The sequence below is a fragment of the Trachinotus anak genome, unplaced genomic scaffold (genome assembly GCF_046630095.1).
Source record: "Trachinotus anak isolate AG129_WGS33_773 ecotype Australia unplaced genomic scaffold, CSIRO_AGI_Tana_v1 ptg000026l, whole genome shotgun sequence".
NCBI lineage: Eukaryota > Metazoa > Chordata > Actinopteri > Carangiformes > Carangidae > Trachinotus > Trachinotus anak.
This window is the reverse complement of record NW_027273877.1, coordinates 9,646,141-9,661,465: the sequence shown is the minus strand read 5'-3', so window position 1 is coordinate 9,661,465 and position 15,325 is coordinate 9,646,141. Positions and strand designations below refer to the sequence as shown.

The following is a 15,325-nucleotide window of genomic DNA, read 5'->3' as shown; positions in this document are numbered from 1 at the left end:
ATCACAAATCAATCAGTCATCAATCACCATTGATCACAAGATCACAGTAACCGACTGTAATCTTCTCATATGGGATTTCATGTGGGATCGCGGTTTAACACGGATCTGTTTATATATCACTGACTTGAAAAAGTTTTGGGGGACCCAAGAGGAGCCCCCCTCCCCTGGCTTCAGCACCAGAGTGGGAGAGAAGTCAGGATGTTGTGGTTGATCCGGATCCGGATCCGCCCGGCCTGGCGTCACAGCACCGACAAGATGGCCGAGAGTACGGGACGAAAGTGAGAGAGGAAACAAAAACACTGGCGTGCTATCCTTGCCGCAGATGCCAGACCTGTAGAGCTGCCGAAGACAAGTTAGTGCAAAGATAAAAGCGGAGTGATCGGTGTGTTCAAGCCTCCGTTGTGTGGGTGACATTTGCGGTATGCAGGCAAATTGTGCTCCGAGCCAGCTCGCTGACAGAACGTTTGTCAGGTCGTCTGCGTTGGCTAGCTAGCTAGTGAGCTAACCATGTTAGCTAGCTGACAACAGCGTTAGTGAGAGAATACGCGTTCAGAAAGTGACAGTTAGGCAATTTTGAAATAAACAGCTGTTACTACTTCTTCGTTTCTGAGAGGTGACGTTGGTTGCAGCCCGAGTGCGAAATTGGATTTAACGCACTAGTTAACGCTTAGCCAACTGGTTAGCAAGCTAACATTGCGGATTTCTTGTTTGCAGCTTTAGAGTTAGCATTAGCAAGCGTCTGTTAGCTTGCTCAGCTGTTTTGGGTGACTTGGGGTTGTTCCGACACAGGAAAGGTACACCAGTGTGTGTGTGTGTGTGTGTGTGTGTGGGAAGGACATTTTCCTCACCGTATAAAAGTACCTGAGACGGTTTGGAGCAGGCCTGGATAAACAGGTGTCGTGGAGGATTGCTAACGGTAACGGTACCACAGCCGGGACTGTAAACATACGTGAAGCCGAGGAGATCTCTGCCCTGCGTTGTTGGACGAGGTGCACATCCAGGCAGCATCACCATGGCCCATTCCCCCGTTCAGGGTAACCTGCCAGGGATGCAGGTAAGCCAGATGTCTTTTGAATTTGTTCCGCAAGAAGAAGTTGAGGTCACTTGGCAGAACAAAATGTACACTTCTGGACTCTGAGCTTTGGGTTTGTGGACTGTGATTTGTTGCATTTAGGAGCAGAAATCTGATTGTGATACACAAGTGCTGTTGCAGTGGGTAAAATGAATCGAAGGAAATGCATGAAAATTATGACATAGAATATCCGAGAATATAAAATATGAAGCATCCCTAAAAATAGGTCCTTAACATGTACGGGACTCCAGCCAACATAGCAGTAAGTTAATTTACATCTTTGCTAGTCTTCCACTGAATGCCACATCTTTGCAACGGTAATATACGCATCGAAGGCAAAATTTCCGATTATTTCCTCCATCACTTGAAGGCATTAGAGCTTTCCACATCCCCTCTTCAAAGACACCATGGTGCACACATGAGTCTTGTTCTTGCCTCTGCTTCTATCTTTAGGATTGTGCCTATAGGGGATAATTGTGTTGGGTAGATCACTAGAGGAGATAACTGTTCCTACTGTAAACTGCTTCATGTGCCAGATTTGTAGTCCCTGTGCAGACTTGTTAGCGGCTTTATCTGGTTTGGAGTAAATGAGTGCAGAGTCAGATTTTGGGGGAGAGTGCATCGGAAACAGACAAACTGCATATACTTCACGCTAAGTTGTGAAGAAGTTATTGCTGCAAGTCAGGCGGAGATTGTTCCCAGCGACTGGTCTTAAAGAGGCGACTGGAATCAAAGTTGTCGCTTGCCAGTTGAATTTTCTCGCAAATATTTTCATATGCCAGACACTGATTTAATACAGGCAATGTAAGTGGAAGCAGCAGTCAGTCTACAGTATGTCTGCCTTTTGACCAGAGGCTCTCATTCCAGGTTGAACCCTTGTTCCCAAACAAAGCATCTTATTGTTTTATTGAAATGTAACTCATCACTTGTATCTACGATCTGCTCTGAACCACGCTTCCCATTAGCAGGAGCTCTGTTTCATTTATTGAATAAATCTCTTTCGAGGCACCAGGATCTCCTCTTGGTCACACAAGGATGCCCTCTCTCGTGAGGCAGCCCTTTCATTTGTAACTATCTCAAAACGGGCATATTGACCCTTTCCCTGCTCAAAAGAGGTCATAAAAGGAAGTTGTTTTTGTCAGCGCCTGTTCTTGTGTTTCCCACATAACAGCCTCTGGAGAGTTAAGTCATTTTAGTTCACTTCCTGAGGCATTCAAGTGGGTTTTCAACCCTCACTCAGATATACACGCTACGACGTGCTAACGCCAGAGAAGTTGGAAGTATGCCTCAGTTGTCACTGGATTCACTGAGCACATTTTCAACTTCTCCCCCGACTTGTAAACACTTGAGGCGTCCAGCTAAGCTTTTCTTTGTCTGACCGTCCTCGCACAGTTTGAAATCATGCAGAACTGCTTGATTTGTCTCTCCTGTGCTCACAGCCTCGAGAGGAGCTATAATTACGCCTCGGAGAGCCAACAGTGCTTTTTGGCTGTAAAAGTAACATGATGTTAGAGATGTTTCATCACTGCACCTCGGCACAAACTGCCTCATTTACAACTGTAGCACGCAATCTGTCCAGGAGAATGACTCACAAAATATAGAAATGACTATAGTAATATAAATCTGCCAGTGAACCTGACATGGAAATGCTTTATTTTTAGGTTAAAGCAAGCTCTGAACAATTAATCCAAATATTCTTGAAATTGCAATATGGCCAAGTGCCATTATAAAGGTGAACTGTGTCAAAATAATCACAACACATTTTTTTTTTGTAAATATTGTGCAGCACTTGCCTGAATATCCGATTATGGAAAATTTAAACAATTAAACATGTATTTGTTTCAAATAGAACCATTTTCTAGGACCTCTGCAGATATTTACACTTAAACAATGATTACTGTATCCTTCTGTAGCTTCTTTTTTTTTAAATTTTTTTTTTAATGCATAATAACCCAAACACCATACATTGATGAAATGCATCCGCCCGGGTAATATCGCACCTAAGCTTTCCTCTTGCAGCTGCAACAGCCTGACGCTTATAAAAAGGTAGTTACATTGAATGATGGGTAGTCGTTGCCATGCCAAGGTGTGCCTGCAGCTGTTGAGATTGATGTGCTGCAGCCGTGACCCCTGTCACCTTTGGACGTCTGCTATTAGCTCGTGCTCATTCAGAGCATTAAGGGTAGCGAATGATTCTTTTAGCTTCATTATGCAAAGCCTTTAAGTGCTAAGGTAATTTCTTACAAGATTTATTCATACATATGGAGATTCAGAGTCTGCAGGAGGCCCGCGACAGTGAATTAGTCTGTTGGCAGAAAAATAATCTGCAAGTACTTTAATAATCATTTAATAATCACTTTCTTTTTTTTGTCATTTTTCAAGAAAAAACACAACAAAAGCTGTTGTTGTCAGCCTCTCAAATTATGAACCTTTCCTGCTTTTATCTGTTGTAAATGATTCCTTATTGAATCCTGTTACGTTCTAGAGTATTGATAGTTAGACACGGAGGAAGTGGGATCATTATTTTTTGTCATAAATAATTCATAAATGGCATGAAAAAAGGACAGTAAACTCCAAAGATGCAGCTGTGTATTAACAGGAGTCAACTATAATAATTCAGGCTTGTTTTGTGTTGTTTACGTTTTTTTCTTAATCTGCGTGTTATCCAATTGTTGCACTCTTTCCCTTTCATTCTCCTGTGTCTTTCTCTCTGTACAAAAACACAAGGTGGTGCAGTGAGTGAATTAATGTATCCTGTAAGAGTGGCCCCCCTGCTGGTGTTTCCTTTTTACTCTCCAACATTCGGTTCTTTTCAAACATTCCTTCTTCTTTTTTTTTTTTTTTTTAATCCACCTTCCCTTTCCTCTGTTCTTTGCCCCCCGCCACCCCACCCACCTCCCCCCGTCACCGCCCCGTCAGAATGCCAGAGTGGACCCGGAGGAGCTGTTCACCAAGCTGGAGCGCATTGGCAAGGGTTCGTTTGGCGAGGTGTTCAAAGGCATCGACAATCGCACCCAGAAGGTGGTGGCCATCAAGATCATAGACCTGGAGGAGGCCGAGGACGAGATCGAAGACATCCAGCAGGAGATCACGGTGCTGAGCCAGTGTGACAGCCCCTTCGTCACCAAGTATTACGGCTCATACCTGAAGGTGACCCTTTGTTACACACATGGACACGTGATATAGTCAATATAAAATGCACTGGACGTTCCTTGTTCATTATTTTTTACCTTGAAGTCAAAACCCGCAAGTGATGACACACACAAAAGGATTTCTCTCCCTCTACCCACTCTGTCCCTGAATAATCCTAAATTAAAAAAGGAATTAGCCTCAGATGACTTTAGACACCCACCGGCTCCTTCTGCTGTCAGACACAGCTTGTTTAGGAGTGTACCTGACTCTTGACACCTCAGTAAACCTCTCTTATAAACACGCTGTGATTACTTCTCCGCCTAATGAGCTCATCACCGGCAGCAGCTCAATTCTCCTCTCTTCTCTGTCTCCACTGCTCCAGGACACAAAGTTATGGATCATCATGGAGTATTTAGGTGGAGGCTCAGCATTAGACTTGGTAAGTGATTCATTGCACCATAGTTTTTTTTTTTTTTTGTGAGCTTCTGTACTTTCTTTCTGATCACACAAAAAGTCAATTAAGTATCTGGGTTTCCCCCCGCAGGAAATTAGTCGGCGGTGGTGTTAAGCTCCGCCCACCATGGCCATGATCCAAATTAAAAAAGTTCCAGATACATTTGTAATGATGTGCTACCCTGCTGTTTTAAGCAGATTCAATATGATTAGACTTAAAAAAAATAGAAGTGTGCCTAATAGAAATGTATTTATTCATCCCTTTTATTATGTAAAATTCTGAATCAGAAATGTCCTGGGTGATGATGTCTTTTACCACACACACAACAGTGGACACGCTCTTTCAAACGCGACCGAGAAGTGTGGCCCAACCTGTCCCAGGATTCATTGCACGCCGATAATGAAAGTAAACAACACCGACAGGGAGCCTGAGGATTAGACTTTTAAAATGTAAGTGCCGGGTTTCAGCTCAGATCAACAGCAAATGGCACAACTGTTAAAACCAAGGGGCCTTAAAACCTCAAGTTTTAGACAGTAAGGGGCGGGCGCAGCTGGTTACGCAAAGCGAAAATCCTCCGTAGACCAGACCGTCTCATTTCCGTTTGACCTTCATGGCCTACGATGGCTACGAAAGGCCCCACCCTTGTAGACCACGTCCTCTGAAGGATGCGGCCCTTGAACTGGGACACAGCTAATGATACATTAGAAAACATAAAGCCAAAGGATAATGAATCTTTTACCAAAATGCAATTATGCTAATTGTGTACTCCTGAATTTGGTATTTGAATTTTTGGTATTTTTTGGTTCTTTGACCTTTGCAGCCTTTGTCCCTCTACGTTGTGACACACTGTTGTCATTGTTGCTCCGCTGCTCATTTTTCTCAATCAGCCCCACATATAATAATAATTTCTTCCTATTTTAATGGAGGTTACTTCAGGTACTGTGGGAAACCTCGAACCTGCACATTTCCTCTGACCTCCATCATTGTTTGATTATCTTAGATTTGGCCATATCAGCCGAAAGCAGCTGTTTCTTGTAATCGAGGTGGGATTTGGGTTGTGGTGCTGAGAGCTCCGGAAAACTCGCGCCTTCGCCTCGTGGCTCCTGAATAGAAAGCCGCAGTTACTCCTGACAGCCCGCCGACCTCACTGTGAACAGCTCCTCCTTTTGCAAGGAGAGGAAGGGGCGACCGAGGAAAGGGAAAGCAAGAAAGGAAGTTCTAGTTCATATCAAGGCCATTCAAAATGCAGTTTTTTTGGCTGAACCCTTACATCTCAAATGTCCGTGACTGACTGACAGACTGAATACCATGTGACTTGAGTTTTCCCATTGGCTGTTGCTGTTTCTATCGGGGGCGTTTACAGTCTGCAGTGTTGCCAACTTGGTATATTTATTGCTGGATTTTGAGCCCTTTCCCCCCCTCAAAAAAGCACTTAACAACAAATCAAGCAACTTTCTGGACAAACCCTGAGTCACATGTACCGTACTACTCTCTCTGGGTCTGTTTAGTGAGCGGCAGAGCAGCAGGCTGTTACCCAGATGGAGGCTGTGCGCTGTGTGAGAGACAAAATACTACATAAGAGAGATATTCTGTCTCTTCTAACCTTCTCTCTGAGCGATCAGTTTAAAGTAAATCGAGCTGACATCACAGCACAGACTGGAACTTATGCGTTTGATTTTTGTGGAGGTTACAAAATCGGGATTTTAGCAGCAGCTCGGAGGTTCACATGTAGTCGAAACGTCCCGCGTTCCGGTCACTTTTTCAGACTCGTTCCGTTGTCTGACAAGAGAAACAGAAAGAAGGTCCAGCCATGTACTGGGTTCTGACCTGGTCTCGTTAGTATGAGCTTTTGGGGTATTGAGCCCTGCGCTTGATATCTGCAAACCTTGCTAAATCTCACCAAAACCATCCTGATACACATGTAGCTCTGTGTAAATGATGATATACGTTTTAATAGATAAGAAGGGTAATATTTTACATTTTTGTTATTATCAACAAACCCCATTAAAAGACCAAAACCAACAACGTGGTCACGGGAGTTTTTAGCAAACGTGACTCAAACAGGAGTGTGTTTGTTCAGGGTTGTTTTCAGCAGCAGATTAATCCACATTTGGTGCTCTAGTCATTATTTCTGGCAAATACTGTGTGTGTGTGTGTGTGTGTGTGTGTGTGTGTGTGTGTGTGTGTGTGTGTGTGTGTGTGTGTGTGTGTGTGTGTGTGTGTGTGTGTGTGTGTGTGTGTGTTCGTGTGTTCGTGTGTTCGTGTGTTCGTTCATGGTAATGATGGAACATGTCACCCAGTGCTACGATGTGACTCACTGATATGTTGTCGTTTTTGGACAACAGTGGAGCTCTGTGGCACAGAGGAATAAAACCTGGCTTTGGAGGAGCACACAATTTAAAAATTAATTTTGCTTTGCAATCAATAACAGACAATGAGATAAGGAATTATTAAAGGTCTTCTTTTTTTTCTCCCAAAGATGGAGCCCGGAGCTCTGGACGAAACCCAAATCGCCACCATCCTGAGAGAGATCCTGAAGGGCCTGGAGTATCTGCACTCTGAGAAGAAAATCCACAGGGATATCAAAGGTAGCTGACTGACCGACTGAGAGCGCCGCTGTTAGCAGACACAGGTTTCAGCTGACTAAATGGCAGCAGCGAGCACACACAAAGATCACGTAGCACGTTAATGGTATTGATGTCCACTTACTGTTTCATTCATTATGTAGTTTGTATTTCATTGGGGAGTTGAGGGGGGGGGGGGGGGGGGGGCACTGCAGCAGCTCGCTAAAAGGCTTTTGACAGTTGTTTCCCTGTTTATTAAATAAAGTGGTGATGCAGATAAACGGCTCTGACAGATGTGTCTGAGGATGTAGCATCCAGAGCGTTCAGGAAGTCTCCAGATTTGTTATGTTGCAGCAAAACTTACGATTCATTTGTTTAAATTCAAAAACTGAAATATCACATTGACATACATTTTCAGACCCTTTGCTGTGACGCTTGAAATTTAGCCCAGGTTCTTCCTATTTCTCTGTGGTGAATTCAGCTGATAGGACAAGATTTAAAGATAAAGATAAAAAAAAAAAAAGGCCCCTGAAGGACTCTCAGACTGTGGCCTGATGAAACCAAGATTGAACTGTTTGGCCTCACCTCTAAGTGTCATGTCCGGAGGAAACCAGGTACAGCTCATCACCTGCCTAATACCATCCCAACGGTGAAGCACGGTGGAGGCAGCATCAGGCTGTGGCGGTGTTTCTCACCAGCGGGGGCAGAGACACTGGTCAGGGTTCAGAGAAAGCTGAAAGAACTGAAATTTTCCCCAGTGAAAACCTGGTCCAGAGCGGTCTGGACCTCAGAGTGGGCCAAAGGTTCACCTTCCAACAGGACAGCGACCCTAACTGCTCAGCCAAGACAAATCTGGCCAAGAAGACTCCAGGCTGTAGTTACTGCCAAATGGGAGGCAGCTAAGCTAAATGTCATAGCAAAGGCTCTGAATACTTCTGTCAATGTGATTTTCCCTTTGCAATGCGTTCGCTCATGAAGGGATATTGAGTGTAGACTGATGAGTATGTCCCCTCCCCCCCACCCCTCCCCACAGCTGCCAACGTGCTGCTGTCCGAGCAAGGAGAGGTGAAGCTGGCGGACTTCGGGGTGGCCGGCCAGCTCACCGACACCCAGATCAAACGCAACACCTTTGTCGGCACCCCCTTCTGGATGGCCCCCGAGGTCATCAAACAGTCGGCCTACGACTCCAAGGTGAGAGTGGCGCTCTCTGAGGACTTCGTTACATTTTTCCCATGCTCCTCCTCTGTCAGACGCCGCCCTGCTCTAGTTGTGGACGCTTGTTTGCGCGATCTTAGCCGTAGTGCGATCGTCCTATCGTTCCCCTGTGAAATCACAGTTGGTTTTACAACCTTGAAAATGTGTGTTTGAACAACATCTTTAAACACCTCCCTTGGTGACTTGGAAGTGTTCAGTATCTTTGCTGGCTGATGAGGGGTGTTTTGAGTTTTTCCCCTGCAGATGAGGCGTTCAGGTTTGGGACATATAGCTTCCTCAAAAAGCCACAAAATGCCATTTATAAAAAAAAAAAAAAAAAAAAGACAAGAATCTGTCACTGTACAGACACATTTCTGCTCTGCTGGGTGACTCCCATGTATCAGCACTTCCTTGATCTCTATTTACAGCAACGAATCTTTCCACTGCCGCTCTGACGCTTGTTAATTCTGACTGGAAACTGTGTTGTGTTTATTTATAACCCACCAGTGCTGGTGCGTGTCCCCTATCTTAACTTCATTTAGATGATTCTTTCCATTTCTTCCGTTTAGACATGTTTGTAATCATAGTATAAAAATGCAATTAATATATATGTAATGTAATTTTTTTCCACATCCTGAAAAATGCAAAGGTAAAAGAACGGGAGTATATCCACACCTTGGTCTGTGTGTGTTTGGGAACCTCTGGTTTACAGCCTGTGCTCTTTCAGCTGAGATGCACAGTCATGTCAGGCCGCCTGTGACTGACCATATAAAGTCACTGAAGTAGCTTTTGCACAGCTGCCCTGCTCTTAGCGGGGCAGTTATTTTGAACAAAGTTTTCCGACCTCTCTACCCACCTCTGGTCAAAGGTCAGGGTGTCCACAGATGTTCATTTCCATTTACAACACGACCTGTATTGCTTATAATAAAGTAGCATCAGGATTATTTAAGTGATAGTTCGGAGGATTACTGTGCTGCTTATTCTGATTGTTGGCTAACTTATAAATAAGTATTGTGTATGCAAAGTTGTCACCGTGTCTCCCTGCGCGTTCCAGGCTGACATCTGGTCTCTAGGCATCACGGCCATCGAGCTGGCGAAAGGCGAGCCGCCGCACTCGGAGCTCCATCCCATGAAGGTTTTATTCCTCATCCCAAAGAACAACCCGCCCACGCTGGAGGGAAACTACAGCAAACCGCTCAAGGAGTTTGTGGAGGCCTGTCTCAACAAAGAGCCCAGTTTTGTAAGTGTTTGCTCAAGATAACTCTTGACCTGACAGCGAAGCGTGCCCGCCTCACTCTCTCACTCGTCTCCATCTCCCGCAGAGGCCAACCGCCAAAGAGCTGCTGAAGCATAAGCTGATCGTTCGCCACGCGAAGAAGACCTCCTACCTGACTGAGCTGGTGGACAAGTACAAGCGGTGGAAGGCGGAGCAGTCGAGAACCACGGAGTCCAGTTCTGATGAGTCCGACTCGTAAGTCTGATGCGTTGTTTCTGCTGTATTTCAAAAATTCACTAATCGATCGCTCTTACATCCTTTTCTTTTTACTGCATGTTATGAAACAAGCTGCTCTTATTAGTCTTATTTTGAAAGGTATTACCTGTGTGCCCTTATAACACATAATGTTAGAGGAAAACCCCGCAGAGGTTTCTAAAAACATAGCAAGACTGCATTACTTTCTATGAACATAATTAGACAAGCCTCTACTGCTCCACCATCTTGCTTCCTTTTTTAAATTGTATTTATTTGCATATGTGTATTTTTTATATATATATTCATTTTTTATGATTTTTTATTCTAACTTATTTGCCTACTTTAATTTCCCTTAATATTATTTTGATTAATTTCCTGTAGACAACATGAAATGCTCAATAAAAACAGAAACAAAAAAGAAAAGTATTAAAATAAATTTGACACAAACATCCTGCAGGGGAAGCGAAATCTCCTCTGTGTCACTGCTCCCCCCACATTTGTTATGAGCTCTAAGCACTTAACTTCCAGGACTTCGTTAACGTTCAAATCCTCTGCCATATCTGTCCAATCAGGGAGCAGGATGGCCAGGCGTCGGGAGGGAACGACTTTGGCAGTGATGACTGGATCTTCACCATCCGGGAGAAAGACCCCAAGAAGCTACAGAACGGGGAGGGACAGTCAGGGGCCACAGATCAGGTGAGACACGAGTGGACCAAGAGTCTGAGTCCTGTCCGACTTTTGATATTAACCATTCCCAAGAGCTTCGTCACACTTCCAGAGGGCAAATTTGCAGCTGGTGTGTTTCATAAGAACTAACTCATGATAAGAAGGTGGGATGTTACTTGGGGGGAGGGAATCTTCACGCTGTGCTGATTTTAAAAAATAATAATAATAAATAAATAAATAAAATCCCCCTGAGGTGAAGCTGTGCTACTTTTAACTTGCTTCCACTTACCTCCCCCTTTTCTCCCGGATCTCACGTCTCTGTTGTGTCCACAGACAAAAGACATTCCAAAGAGGCCTTATTCACAGAGCCTGGCCACAGTCATCTCTCCTGCGTTAGCTGAGGTAAGGGGCATCGTCAGGGCAACCAGCGGACCGGCTGACCGCAGCCACAGTGTGTAACTTCTGCAGCTAGGGGTCTCTCTGTCAAGACAGTAACAAAAGACATGTGTTGGGTGATGTCATGAAATAGCGTGGGATCACGGGAGGTGTTGCCTTCACCGCCGTCGCCGTAAGCTGCTCCCAGTCTGGATTCCTCCGGTGTCAGTTGTGCAGGGAGCTGAGTTATCCTCAGAAGTCTCCTCCTCTCCACAACAAACAAGACCCGAGGATTAAAACCAGTAGAAACACTGAATCAAGCAGTTTCACATTTAAAAAAAAATCAGTGGTTCACCGATGCAGTTCACGGGACACAGGGCGTCTTGCCGAGGCTGGGAGCCGAGATTTTTAACATTTGCTCAGCGTTTTTTTCCTCCGTCTGGATCTTAAATCATCGGAGAAAAACGCTGAGCAAATCCTTCATCCAGTTAAAATATATAGTTGAGGTGTAAAAAAATGTATCGTAAAAATGTGACTTAAAACTGGATAAAAGTCTTCTGGCAGGTAACCACAACGCTTTTTTTTTTTTTTTTTTTTTTTTTTTGCAGACTTTCGTCTTCACCCAGAATGACACGTAATGACAGAATGTGTGACTATTTTGGTCATGGGTTTCCAACACTTTCTGTAATGAAACATCTAAAAGAGATGGGGGGGTCCGTGGTCTAATTTCTGTCAGTTTAGGGCCCTTGATGTGAAAAAGTTTGAGAACCACCGATCTATGTTATATATTTATGTGTTTGTCTCTAATCAATAACCAAATCCCCACCTCCTCACCTGTCTCCCGTCTCCCAGCTGAAGGCACGACAGGAGCAGGTGAACGGGAACCCCATGGTCCTGGATGAGTTGAGGGAGGCCATCCTGCTGGCTGAGGAGGCCTACCCCGGCATCTCTGATTCCCTGGTGGCCCACATGGTCCACAGGCTCCAGAGGTAACACTCCCACTCTGATTTCATCCACACACAAAACATGTATACTTCCACGCCGGTGATAGATTTGGCCAGTTGTGTATTTGTATTTGTGTTGTAGCTTTTGCATTTGTGTTGTGGCGTCTGCATTGTGTTGACCCGTCTGGGCCACCGTAGTTGTATTTGGTCTTGTGAGTATTTGCAGCACATGTGTTGTCAAGTGGATGATGTTTTCTTAAGTCGCAGTGCGTTGAGCTCTCAGGACTTGGATTTGAGGATGAACTGATTCGATTGTAGTGGTCAAAGGTCACTGTGACCTCACAAAACACTAACTCAAGAATTCTTCCACTAATCATGACACAATTTAACACAAATGTCTAATAGGCTAAAATGAAGTGATGGCAATTTATATCCAAAAGGCTAAAGGTCCGTGTTACTGTGACATCACAATGTTCTGCAAATACACTTCTGGCCATTATTTAATGCTGTAACTCAGGAGCAGAAGGGGGGATTATTTCCTGCAGCTTGACTGGTCGGCGGAGGCACACGACTGCGAGGCGGTGATTCTACTCCAGTTTGCGCTGCAGATGGCGTTTACTAATCTGCACCGTTCTGCTCTCGTCTTTCTACAGTTTCTCCACAAGCAGGACGTCCTCCTCCTCCCCATAGTGATTGGCTGTCTGCCCCAGCCCTGCTCTCCCAGGCCCCCAAACCCCCCCACACACACACACACACTCCCCCCCAACACCACAGCCAGGTCAGAGGGTTAACAGTCAGGGGTCGACTCATTCAATACCAGCTGACCATGTTTGACCTCCCGCGTGGGGGGGGGGGGGGGGGGGGGGGGGGGGGGGGGAGGACGCTAACCTAGCCTGTAAAAATGACTGAACTCCAAAGCGGAGGATAACAAGAGAAACTCCTGAGAGCTTCTTTCAGCCACTTACGAGAGGGGAAGTCTGGCGGGGCAGCAGGACCCGTGGATGCGGCTGCAGTGGGACAAGACTCAAGGTCAGAGCAACCCGCCAGAAAAAAACATCAACAGCCAAGTCAGACTCTGGGCTCTGTAGATGCAAGGCTCCTCCAGCCTCATGGCATGGAGTCTCCACATGGAATTGGCTCGACAAGGAGCTGAAAATCCCCCCACCCCCCTCACCCCCACCCCACCCCCCCCGAATCCAAGACAAGACTTCAGTCCCCCTCTTAATGCAGGCGTCATATCCCCAGAACCTCTGAGAGCATGCTTGATGAACCTGCAGGGATATTATCTTTGTGTGCAAGCTGCGTGCATGCGTGCGTGCTTAAATGCACAACGTGTGTGTGTGTGCGCGTCTGTGTGTGTGCGTGTGTGTGCACCTGCGAGAGTGTGTGTCTTTGTGTGTGTGTCTGTGTGCGTGCATGTGTGCTCTTGCGTATGTAAGACTCCCTGTTTAGGCAAATTGCAGCATTCTTAATGAAACCTCAGGTAAAGTGCTTTAAGTGGACTTTGTCCTCCAAGGCAGTGGGAGGAGGGGGAGGGGGAGGGGGGGGGGGGGGGGGGTCGCCATGCTGTACATGATTTCAAGTTGTCATTGCGGGAAATGAATCACTGTGTACAAAATGGTCATGCGCATTTTGTAGATATTGATAATGTTAAAAAGTAGATATTTAAAGATTTCAAAAGTAACTCCAACAGAAAGAACAGAAAATGCCTTGCCTTTTTGAGATACACACACATCTACGTTCTGGCATTTCATCGCAGATTCCGTTTGTTTGTTTGATTTACTTGTCGGTGAGTGACATTCAGTTCAGTATTCATCAGTGTTTTCTTTCTAAGTGACCGAGCTCCAATCTTCCATTTCAATCACCTGCTGAAGCATCGAACTAACTATGATACTAAGCTTACTTTGTTTAGAGGCAGCAGCTTTTCCTTTGTTTTTGTAGGCGGGGGGGGGGGGGGGCTCCCACCTGGACTTATGTTTAGACAATTTAAGTCAGTTTTGAAATTGTTTAGGACAAGAATGAAGGTAGATGTGTCAGCAGTGGCTCTTGAATAACAATATTAAGTGGAGCCGAGGACAATTACAAGGAGGAGCCACTATGGGCAGTTGAATTCTGATATCATGTGAAGTATTATTTTTCCTTGGCTCGTAATTTATCCTCAGTATTACTTACAAAAACTAAAGCTGGGGGGTGAGGAATAACTGGCAAGGACCATTGTAGGCAATCACACCTTGACACTTGCTCATGGCCAAAACTAAACTGTGTATCAGAACGAGCCAAGCTGCAGAAATCAACGCCATCCTTATTTCCTCGCTCCGGACGTGTGTGTTCGAACCTCCGCACCATGCTATAGAAGTGCCATGTCCTCTTTTATGCTTTCACCAGATGTTTGTAGTATGATTTGCACCTTTTTTTTTGTTTTTTCTTTTTTTTTTGTTTTTTTTCTAATTTTCAGATCCGTTTTTTTGCACTTTGAAAGTGTGTCGAGTATTTAAAGAAAACCTGTAAGAGGAAAAAACACAAAACGAAAAAAGTTGCTAATAGCCATGTTTTACTATATATGTTTACTTAAGAGTTCCAGAATTTACTACTGTGCTAATGCAGCAATAATGTTGAGGAGTTGCATCAAGACGCACTTGTCAACACAGGGATTGAAAGAAATTAAGAAATATCTGATATTTTTATAACTGCAAAGAGTTAAGTATGGAAATATTGAATGCTTTATGGATATGGGCACCTGCCTCCGGCAAAAAATATCTATACCTTACAGAAAAACATATGCTACGGAAATAACTACAAAATGTGTACATTTGGTCTCCTTTATCATAGCTGACAGTTTATAGTACTGTATATAATCTTTGCTTGTGTCATTTGAGAATTCCCAAGTTAAATGTAAGCTCCTTGTAAGCTTTCAAAGTGACATGAGAAATAAAGATCTAATGGTAACTCCGAACTTTGCGTCTCATTTTCTGAAATGCTGAAAAATGATCAGTCAAAAGGTTCGGTCATCAGTTCACAACAAAAGGGGCGAAAAGGTTGGGAGAGAAGTCGTGCATCCATGAAAATAATAATAAATCTGTTAGTGTGGTGTCAGTCCATGCTTGACAAGAGCTAGCTCAAAGTTCACTTCACAAAGGTTAAAATAAAAAAAAAAGAAGCTGTGCTTTTGCCATCGCTGCACCTAAACTTTGGAATAAGTTACCCCCCCCTGACAAACGCACTATTACTGGCCCAGCACTTTTTAAATCTAAACTCAAAACGTATTTATTTAGAATGGCTCTCAATACCTAGTAGAGCTGTGACATTTTTCTTTTGTCTTTTTATGTACTTTTTATGCTTTTCATGATTTCACTGCATATTGTGTTCTCTCAATTTTTACTGTAAAGCACTTTTGGTCACCTTTTGGTTGTAGTAAAGGGCTGTATAAATAAATATTGATTGATTGCTTGATTG

General features: G+C 44.4%; 2 protein-coding genes across 6 annotated transcripts in view; one reads left to right on the top strand and one right to left on the bottom strand.

The window, feature by feature from the left end:
* The window catches only part of LOC139609714 (sodium-driven chloride bicarbonate exchanger-like), a 48,574-nt gene extending 47,585 nt beyond the window's left edge, over positions 1 to 989 (bottom strand). For 3 of the 5 annotated variants that reach the window (XM_071464611.1, XM_071464608.1, XM_071464609.1), the window contains exon 1: positions 849 to 977. In XM_071464611.1, coding sequence (XP_071320712.1) covers positions 849 to 947 — 99 coding nt within the window. In that variant the 5' untranslated portion in view covers positions 948 to 977. Of the gene's footprint in view, positions 1 to 848 lie in introns of all 5 variants that reach the window. The other 2 variants (XM_071464613.1, XM_071464610.1) reach the window with 1 other exon arrangement.
* On the top strand, positions 914 to 14,825 carry stk24b (serine/threonine kinase 24b (STE20 homolog, yeast)). Its single transcript, XM_071464626.1, has 11 exons — positions 914 to 1,054; positions 3,992 to 4,222; positions 4,587 to 4,643; positions 7,138 to 7,246; positions 8,256 to 8,413; positions 9,471 to 9,656; positions 9,739 to 9,887; positions 10,460 to 10,583; positions 10,887 to 10,955; positions 11,781 to 11,917; positions 12,526 to 14,825. The coding sequence occupies exons 1-11, from the start codon at positions 1,013 to 1,015 to the stop codon at positions 12,560 to 12,562; spliced, it is 1,299 nt and encodes a 432-aa protein (XP_071320727.1). The 5' UTR covers positions 914 to 1,012; the 3' UTR covers positions 12,563 to 14,825.
* The last annotated feature ends 500 nt before the right edge of the window (positions 14,826 to 15,325 follow it).